The sequence below is a fragment of the Acipenser ruthenus genome, chromosome 26, assembly GCF_902713425.1.
Source record: "Acipenser ruthenus chromosome 26, fAciRut3.2 maternal haplotype, whole genome shotgun sequence".
NCBI classification, from domain to species: Eukaryota; Metazoa; Chordata; class Actinopteri; order Acipenseriformes; family Acipenseridae; genus Acipenser; species Acipenser ruthenus.
Window position 1 is genome coordinate 5761489 of NC_081214.1, and position 10498 is coordinate 5771986.

General features: G+C 39.7%; 1 protein-coding gene across 1 annotated transcript; it reads left to right on the forward strand.

Moving 5' to 3' along the window:
* The first annotated feature begins 1302 nt into the window (after positions 1 to 1302).
* Positions 1303 to 7438, forward strand: LOC117430929 (T-box transcription factor TBX6L-like). Its single transcript, XM_034903307.2, has 8 exons — positions 1303 to 1805; positions 2731 to 2932; positions 3356 to 3458; positions 4109 to 4273; positions 4954 to 5100; positions 5740 to 5810; positions 6286 to 6365; positions 6905 to 7438. Exons 1-8 carry the CDS (start codon positions 1556 to 1558, stop codon positions 7240 to 7242), a joined length of 1356 nt encoding a protein of 451 aa, XP_034759198.2. The 5' UTR covers positions 1303 to 1555; the 3' UTR covers positions 7243 to 7438.
* Positions 7439 to 10498: the final 3060 nt, after the last annotated feature.

Sequence of the window (10498 nt, forward strand, 5' to 3'; positions counted from 1 at the left end):
TATTGAATATCCACACAGGAAGAGGGTTTGGGTTCTCTCCCAGGCTCTTTCCCTGTTCTGTTGCGCAAAGTATTTGAAAGTGAAACATAACCCGATTCACATACACAGAATGAGTATTACCCATTTCATTTTCACAGCCTTTATATAGCAAAACCATTTTCAATGTGTGACACCGTACTGAAAATCAGCTGCTACCACAGCAGGGAGAGGCAAGAGGGTGCATTGAATATTCTGCATCCTGCCCCTGTAAGTGTGCAATGGGCTCTATTCACAAAGCTTTAACTTGACTGGTCTGATCTGAATTAAGTTTGATATTCATGAAACGTAATGTAGACTGATGTCAGTTTCCTTACCAACAGTCTAAAAGCATTATGAACAGAGCCCTATCTTTTATTAATTTACCTTTTTTAATTATATGACACTACATGAATATTAATTCCCACTATGCATTATGTAAGCAATATAAAAATGTACCCCAGTAGAAGATAGTGTAAAAAAATGCAGCTTTTTTTTTTTCAAGCAGTAAACAAACACGTCTTATCGCATTCTGTCTACTTTTTTTATTAATAAAATACTTTTAAACCAATTAAACTGTTCAATGCTCTTGTTAGGAGTTTAAAAAACCATTCTTGAAATAACGCATGAGTAAAATCATTGCGTTCCCTGTTAAAATTGAAAAAGGGCAATTTTAAATGTACTGTATGCTAAATGCAAACTCAGCAGCACCCTCAAACTTAAAAAAAAAACAATATTAATATTACATGTGAAAGATGCATTCGATTAAGTGTGACTTGTGGGTAGAGCTAAAGGCAGTAAATACATCTTGCCTGGTTATCCTGTGTTATCTTCTCCATCCCATGCTAATGTAAAACAGGGTGCTTTCAAGAGCCTGATCATTATTACTTATTGCATCTCAGCTTGTCCATACAAAAAGACCAGAGACACTTCCAAACAGAACATCTATCCTTATATTTGTAGCACGAGACCCTGGCACAACCTCTATAAAGTACATGGTTTTCACTCCAGTAAAAACAGTTATGATAACCATGCTTAAACAAACGAGCATGGTTTAGAGTAAAATGTCCTATTTATATACAAGTTAATACAAAATAAACTATGTAAAGTGTGTTTTTGCTTTTTACATAGATGTATGCTACATATTGGAAAGTCAGGATTGTGTTGGCTGTTCAATTCAAAACTCAAGCCATACACACAGTCCTGTTCTTCAAAAGCTAAATCTGTGAGCACTTAAAAAATCACTAAATACAAAAATAAATAGAGACACACAAAAAAAACCCCGACTTTGTTGAACTGATCAGGGAAAGGTGGCATGGAATCCGTGGCTGCTTGTCAGGCTAATTCATTGAATATACACTCTGTCTCCACACCATTACCTGCTGTCTAGCCACTATGTTAACTTCCCCAGTGGAGCTACAGGCCTGCTTGCTTCCTGTAGTAATGTCAGGACAACTGTTCAGGTGATTAGCGCCTCTGGGACGGGTTTGAAGTGGAAAGGATACAGCCTCTGAAGTGACATGACAAGTGCCCATCCCACATGGCCATCAACACAAGGAGAGATCAAAGGCACTTCAAGGTAGGACTCGCATATACTTCACCTTACACCACAGGACCCGGAGCTAGTCTGGGTTCCAAAGCTGAGGGGGTGACACCACTTTTTAGGCCTAAAGACCGAACCCGAGCTGGGACCCTTCTCTTGGACATGTTTCTGCAGGACACAAGGCCGTTTTGTGATTTTCCGTTCCCTTTCACCCCTACGATGAAGAATTATTCATTTTATCCACCAGGTAAGGTATTAACATTTACACAATGATTGCATGTTTTGTTTATATGATCTCTGGTAAGATGTATGGCATCAGGTACAATCTTACAAAATGTGTTCATGTGTATCTTCTGAATTCAAGCATTGTGACCCTTCAGGTATTATATAGTTACATTTTACACGGCTATTCCCTTTGATTTGATGAGATTTAACTGTAAATTCAATTGATATTGTATTTCTTTATTAGAACATAGTTCTAGATCACAAACACTACTAAATCACATTATTACCTTACATTAAGGGTCATATATATCTCTCTCTATATATATATATATATATAAACTTAAATCAAGAAAAATAAATCTTAAATTTAAAAATATATGTTTTAATGAAAAATATATTTTTATTATAACAAAGACAAATAAACTTCGGAGGAAGACTTACAAATTCCTGTTTTTTTTTTTTTTAAAGCTTTAAACTGTTTATAAGAACAATGTAAAATTAGATGAAAACAAAAGTGAATGTGGTAGTACAGATTATTCTTGGCATGCATGTTAATGTTGCCTTTAGTCCTTTAAAAGCATAAAGTGGTCCTTGAATTAATGGTGAAGAACTGTAAGTATTTGAAAGCTCCACCTTGTGATTCTACCTTGTTTTTGTATTACAAGTATACAACATACTTTACATTCACTTACATTTTCATTATGCATTGCATATCTTGCCTAAAACTTAAATATTTTTGAGGTACAGAATAACCAGCTTGAATCAGTTTTACAGTTTAATACTACCCATTAGAGCCATTTCTAAAAGAAAAATAACCTCTCGGGCTGTGCAGATGTAATTTCTGTCCCCTCCACTGTGAGTTTGTACAGAGATTTTCTATTTTCTGGCTCGCAGTTCCAGGATCGAGTTGTTCTCAAAGTACAGCATGGCATACTCTTGCTTTACAGATTGTAAAGAGGCTGCTGTGCGGTGCCCAGAGATGCCAGCCCTGAACAGAATGCCACAACTGCCCATCACTTGCCCTTCCATCGAAACAGAGACAGAGGCTCAATTCTCCTCCGAACACATCCGTGTTTCCCTGCAGGACAGGGGGCTTTGGGACAAATTCGGGAGCCTGGGTACGGAAATGATTATCACCAAGTCTGGAAGGTAAGGAGCAAGAACAGCCACATGGGAATGCAGAGTGAACGGCTAAGCAGCAGTGTGTCTAATCTACTCCCTCGATCTGTCTGCCTAGTCATGATCGGACTGGCTGAAGCTTTTGCGAAATTGCATGGATGCTCCATCTCTTCTCTAATTTCAGATGCTGTGAATGCCATGTTATATAAATCTCCTTGGCTAAAGGTTACAGTTGCCATAGAGACAACTGAAGGTGCCCCATGGACATGCAAACCTCATTTTACACACGCGTCTCAAACTTGACACTTTAACTGGTAGGCTTTGTGGCTAAATGGCTGTTCGCTTCAGTTTAGGTGTTGCAAGCCAAGCTTTATTAATGTATGATTGACGCTCAATTATTTGTGAATAGCATCTGTATGAATATTTTATTAGATTGTTATTACTGTTTTGCAGGCGGATGTTTCCAGCGTGTAAAATCAGCGTGACTGGCCTAAATCCCAAAGTGAAATACCTGATGATGATGGACATGGTGCCCTATGATGACCATAAGCACAAGGTACACAAATCCCTAATCCCAATCCAGTCATAATGTCTGGAAGAAAGGGGGAGGCTGAGCCAGAAACATCTTCCACATGTTCCAGACTGCCAAAGGAAAAATCACTGATATTTGAATCACAGGACTCAAACATTGTGTTAAAAAAAAACATACTTTTCCACTTTAATGTGTTACTGTTTACCTTGTCTCCCAACGTTTTTCACCTGTCACAACTCCACTTTTCCCAGGAGAATAAAACTGATCTTTATCTCTAGGATTATATTTTATTTTGTGATACTAATTTCCTTATAGAAGTACCAAATAACAAAAACTATAGTGTGCAATTATGAACCTGCTGTAAGGATAGCAGTGCCATAATTTAAAGTAAGTCCCAGGGTATGTTCTATTGCATTTTACACTGCTAATGTGCTGTAGTTTCTATATTCACTGTGAGTAAAACTTGTTTGTCTGGTGGACACATTTCAACAAGTGTCTTTCTCGGTATCTGTTTCTTTTATTCATTTTTGGATATATTTGCACTTCATCTAAACACATCAGTTAATGCAAACTATTTGGTGTGTATATACTGTAATAGGTGTGTGTGTATATACTGCTGTATTAGGATTCAAACAGGGAAATGCTGTTTCTAATTGTACTCCTTGTGTTCCCAGTGGAGCCGGAATAAATGGGAAGTGAATGGCAAGGCTGAGCCACACCTTCCCAACCGACTGTTCATCCACCCGGAGTCCCCAGCGCTAGGGGAGAAGTGGATGCAGTACCCCGTCTCCTTCAACAAGCTGAAACTCACCAACAACACACTCAACCAGAACGGCCTGGTGAGACAAATTGACAGCACACGCACAGACAGACACAGACACACACGCACACAGACACACAGAGACACAGACACGTGTGCACACAGACACACACAGGCATCGCAAAGATCTGAAACACTGAGATACTTCACTCTGCTTCACGTTACCAACTAAGAAGATATTATTGTGACAAAATTGTCTTCCCATTACAGGTGTTATTCTTTTCCTCTATTCAATTCAATTCAAATATTCAAAATAGTTGCGAGATAAAAAAAAAAAAATACTGCAATTACTTGTATTGTTTGTCTTATAGAGGAAGTCCAAATCTAGTGTATATGTTATTTGATATGCAGGCACTGTAATGCATGCATCCAAACTGCTGCAGTGCAACAAGAAGCAGTACTAACGTACAGTAGAAGAGATGTTCCAGCAGAAGAAACCAAACATGAGAATATACATCTCTTTGTGATCATTAATTTCACTCTGAAAAATGAACCCATCACTGCTGAGGATTTGTATAGACATGGGGCACAGTTCAAAAGTTTTTCTTATTTTTGATAAGCGAGTGAGGTCTCTTATTATAACACAAATCAAATAATTTAGCAGCCCCCCCAAGCTGCACGAGATGACATCTCTTACAACGAGAGACGCCCGACACGCAGCATATTCACTTCTGAATGCACTTCTTCCTCCTTTCGCAGGTTATTTTGCACTCCATGCACAAATACCAGCCCCGCCTCCACATTGTCCAGGCGACCGATCTGTACAGCCAGCAGTGGGGCCCTTACCTCAGGTTCACTTTCCCAGAAGCTGCATTCATTGGAGTCACGTCCTACCAGAACAATGAGGTGGGGAGCCACCAGCACTTAACAATGATCACTGGCACATACAGACGCCCAATCAATCACCTAGAACTCTGAAAGCACTGTAGTTTATTAAATAAGTTAATTAATTAGACATAACTTATTATCTTTCAATGAAATACTTTCTATTGATAATTAATCCAAAAGTCTGCGTTAAGGTCCTACTTTTTAGTTCTAGTTGCCTGCCATAGACATATGTGATTTAGGCTAGATCAACCAAAGTGTCTTTATATTAGTAAGCGCCAGCGCCATCTAGTGCACAGCTGTGTATTGTCAGTAGAAGGTGTCGGCTCTTACTGCTATAACTAAATAGCAAAATAAATTTTCCTTGCTCAGTTGAAGTTGTTTCAGAAAATACTAAAACTGCTGTCAACACTGCCATCTTGTGTTCAGAAGGTAGAATGATTTCATAGGGCTGTCTCTACAGCTAACAATAACTTGGAAATAGAGAACATGGTTCTAAGTATAAAGATGGTAATTTTCCCTAAAAGTAAAAACTATCGGGAGTAGTTAATGTATATTTAGCTCACCCTTTACCTAGCATAAATTCATAACCTAATGTTACATGTGCTTTTTGTCACTGTAATAAATACTTTTTAAAAATATCATATTTTTCTTCTCCAGATAACAAAACTGAAAATTGATAACAACCCGTTTGCCAAAGGCTTTCGTGATTATGGGTTGAACAGCAAAAGGTAGGTGTCTCTTGATCTTAGAATGCAGTTTCTTTGCATTGACTGCACTGAAGAAAGAAACTTCATAGACTTTATCGTCAGAGATTTTAAAGTGAATTTTAAAGGGACTTTGTATCCCCAAGATGTTCTTAACATATCCTTCTATACGTTTCTGGTGAGAATTATTTAACATGCTTACTAATTATTCCAGTAAGTATTGCTTCTGGAAATTGCTTGTGGGGATGTGAGCTGGGTTATTAACATATATTAGCGCTGTGCTTGAAACTGAAGCCCCTTTGTAAAGGATTGTACACTGAAACCTGTGCAACAAGGATATGCTTCCCCAAGTGACAGTAATACTAAACCAACATGAAGAATGGATATCCTTTTCTAACTAATGAATAACTTGACAGTTCAGCAGCTGTAGGTTGTGATCTCATGTTTAGAATCCTGCATGGGAAATGGCCACTAAACATCACCTGTAATTGAATTGCAGGCAACGGGAAACAAGAGCTCAGAATTCCTGCAAAAGACCTTTAACAAGAGAGGATGAAGAGCCCTCGGAAAGCAAAGCTGGTAATTCATTTTTAACTTTGTGTGCTGGAAAATGATATAGCACAGCACTGCCAGTTATCTGCAGCTCAGTGACACCGTTGGGCTTGAAAATCTATTGGGAGTCAACATTCACACTGCCTTTCTTAAACCCATTTGAGTGTTTCCAGTTAGTTTTATAAAGCCAGGTGGATCATTCCTATTTATCTTTTTACAAGAGATTGTGTTACTGTTCTGGGTCATTATGTCACAGTTGTTTTTAAATCTTTGACTATTGTATATGGTGAGCTGGCTAATCAATGAAACTGCTTTAAAACCGTTGCTATATATGGAGATGATTAATTGTTATGTGTCTTTATTATTATACATTTCAATGTACTTGACCCATTTGCTTAGTTTATGGGTATAATTTATTAAGAAATTCCCAATCAATTCTTTATTGCAGTAGACTTTAGCAGAGCCTTGATTCCTCCTACAATCCAGTGCTCAGTTTAAGAGCCCTTGTTTTGTTCTGTATTACTGTGCTGATTTCTCCTGGAATAATTCAGTTGTGTTGTTTTCAGGACCAAGGCACTGGGAGGGTGTTAAGGGACAGCTAACTCCTCAGACAGATTTTGTAGTCTCAAGTACACAAGAGGAACCTGACAAAACAGGAACCAACCCCTTCATCGCCGCCTTCATGAACAGGAGCCACAGGGAGGCTGCGCGTGGTCTGGCAGAATGGATAGACGAGGACATTAAGGATCCATCTCCTGATAGCCCCAACCTGCTTACAGTCAGGCAGGATCTCAGGCAAGACAATAACCGAGTGTCGAACGTATTTGTATTTGAAGTAGCAGCAGATCACTCTAAAGTCTTGGTGAAAATCGCATGTCACCAGGAGCTAGCAGCTTCAAAATGAATGGTATAAGATTTTGTAGCCCTTTTGAGTGAGGTTTCATATATACCATGAAAGAAAGGGTCAGCCAGACATATTTACTTTGCATCTGTAAGTCTGCTTTATTGAAGTCTAGTAAACATTTTGGGTAGTGTCTTCGTGAGCGAGTTTTAAAGCACAACAAGACATACTGGAACGTTTGGGGAAACAAGCATTTGGATATCCTAAAAGCAACCAAAAGATCTTGAATAATTCTATCTGTTAACTCTTGTTTCCTCCTGGGCTCTGCTTATTGTGTACTTCTTTGTTTAAAACAGAACGACACTAGTGCTGTTTTTCTTTCTGCATGTCCTGGATATTAAATCACTGGGACAGCAGACATACCTCACTGTCGGCTTGCTATACTGGAGCCCGCTGCGTTTCAGGTTGCTGCGCTCCATTGTCTAAATGAAACCCCCCTGCTGTTTTTCTGTTTCTAAAAATGTGTTGCTTGCAGAGGGATTCTTTCCAAAACAATCCCGATCATGTTTCTAAAGGAATTGAAACACCACGCAGAGCACAGCAGGCAGCAACAGTAACCAGTGGGGATGACGTCAAGATTGAAGTGTTCTCTGCCCTCAATAAAATCAATGACACATTGTGTGATTAGAGTATGTAACTGACTTCCAAATAACCTTGTGGTCACTGTATTGTAAAGCTATGCCCAATAGTTCTGCATCACCTAAAATTTTAGGATTTAGACATAATTTAAAAAAAAACAATATGAACATAATTTAGATCTTTTATTTAACATCATCTAATCAAAGAAACTACAAAATGAGATTGCAGAAGTCATCTGGAAGCCATAATAGTAGTACAGTATTTTGTGTGGGATTTCGAAATTTTCAGTTTTTTGTCAGTTTGTTCGTTAAGTATGTAGGAAAACTACAAAGCGGTATGTAATTCAATGTTAACTTAACATTATTTCAGCAGGTTTCATTTTACTTTATGAAGCAAAATGAGTTTATTCTATAGGATGATGCACAACTTTTGGCCAGAGCTGTATATACAAAAAATAATTGAATATTATAGGCACCTGTTTTTACTTTGTTCCTGTAGTGCTGGTCATTACGAAGCAGCTAAACCAACACATCTCCAGTGTGTAGAAGAAGCCATGTCCAGGAACTCTTCAAGCTTCAACTCTGAGCAATCCCTATCTGAAGCCTCATCAGGTGGTCTCCTGCATCTCCCGCAAAGCATCGGGTCTCACAGAACCAGAATGAACGATCCGCAGGCCACAGTAAGCAGCTTCCCTCTGGTTTCTGAGCCCACCACTGAACCTAAGAAAGGCCATCATCAGCTGTCCCAATCGGCAGAAATCCACCACCCCCACCCTCCCAAGATCAGCAGGGTGAATCTAGCGGAAACCACCCTGCAGTCTCTGGAAAGTCTTTGCCCCAGGCCGGCACAGACGACCAGCTGTGCTCGACCGCTGCAGGATATTTTAAATAAGATCCAAGACAGAGCCGACTCCACCGAAGCCAGCCCAGGAAAGTTATTCCAAAATCAAGGGATCTGGCCCTCCATCGGTAAGGATTACCCGCTGCTTGCTTTTCACCAGGACAGCAACACGGCAGTTTTGAACCCATCTGGATTCCTGGGGTATTTGAGCATGAGGACAGGCAGTACTGGTAACCTCCCTATTGGTATGGACTCTCGATCCAAGCCTAGCATAGCTGGCCAGGAGTATCTCTATAAAGCACCACACGTGGACATGTATTCTGGGAACTAAGTTTTGAGATCACTAGTCATCCTCACTGTCAACACTATAAACCAGGGGCTCCCGAGTGGCGCATCCAGTAAAGGCGCTCCGCGCGGAGTGCAGGATGTGCCCTATAGCCTGGCGATCGCAGGTTCGAATCCAGGCTATGTCACAGCCGACCGTGACCGGGAGTTCCTAGGGGGCGGCGCACAATTGGCTGAGCGCTGCCCGGGTAGGGAGGGCTTAGGTCGGCAGGGGAATCCACGGCTCACCGCGCATCAGCGACCCGTGGCTGATAGGGCGCCTGTGGTTCTGCAGTGGAGCCGCCAGATCTGTGTTGTCATCCGGCACTATAGGTCTGGTGGCATTGCTGTGGATCTGCAGTGCGAAAAATGACGGCTTGGCAGGAGCACATTTTGGAGGACGCGTGTTCCAGCCGCCGTTTCCCGAGTCGGCGGGGGGGGGGTTGCAAGCGGTGAGCCGAGGATACAGATAATAATTGGGCATACTAAATTGGGGAGAAAACCGGGGTAAAAAATTGGCGACGACTAAATTTAAGAAAAAATAAATAAATAAATAAATAATAAAAAAAAAAAAAAAAAAAACACACTATAAACCAGACATCCTACAACCTCATGTCTGGGCATTGTGCTTTGACAATAGTGTGTTTAAAAGGTGTATATGTATATATTTGACATGTCCATGTTGTATTTTCTTGTTTGTAAGCTGATTTAAAATATCTGTAATACCTTTTTTAAATTGTATAATTTTTAAATTAAAGTCTTCATAAATTCATAAGCCATACTGTGTTTACACAAATGGTCCCAAATTACCATCAAAGAATGGTGAATGCTTTGGTTATAGGATTGGTATGCCTGATACGCTGATCAAACTTTCAATACGGGCAATAGTTTTCATAGCATTCCAAAATAATTCTGTAATTTAAAGCTACAGTGGGTCCCATTCATAAAAGTTTAAAGACTGTTTTTGTCTAATATTAAAAAAGGTCACAACAGCATTTGGAATTAAATACAAAGACAAATTTAGACCAAACTAGTTTGAAAGTAGTTTTTTTTTTTTTTTTGGTGGTTTTATACAGTTACAATAGTTTCTTTCAGAGAATTTGCACCAACCTTAAAATAAGACCCACAGTATGCCTTGTAGTTGGCATGGATCAAAGATGAAAGGAAAGAGCTGAATAGGTTTGGGGCACTTTAGGTGTTAGGCAAATTGTTTATGGCCATCCCAATTAAGCCCAACGACACCAGCATGTCTGCCTGTTAGGTCTCACAGAAGCAAGGAGGACACAGTAGTAACAAAAGGGTAATTACTGGAGGTGAAATCTTGCACTTTAGCTTATGGGCCCCGGAGCCGGTACACTCACTATCCTTTGAAGGTTAAAAACAGAACTGTTTTATTGAGCATTCTGGAACACGCCGAGCAGCTTGTTCCAGACAAAATGTGTAACAATTCTAAAAAGCAAGTAACTGGATACAAACATGACAAATATATCCTTGATCCTAAATTGTATTGGTTACC

Coding starts and splice junctions, on each gene's coding strand:
- LOC117430929 (XM_034903307.2), top strand. CDS start 1,556: ATGGCCATCAACACAAGGAGAGATCAAAGGCACTTCAAGGTAGGACTC. Junction 1,806..2,730: donor TTATTCATTTTATCCACCAG/GTAAGGTATTAA, acceptor CTTGCTTTACAG/ATTGTAAAGAGGCTGCTGTG. Junction 4,274..4,953: donor CACTCAACCAGAACGGCCTG/GTGAGACAAATT, acceptor CTCCTTTCGCAG/GTTATTTTGCACTCCATGCA.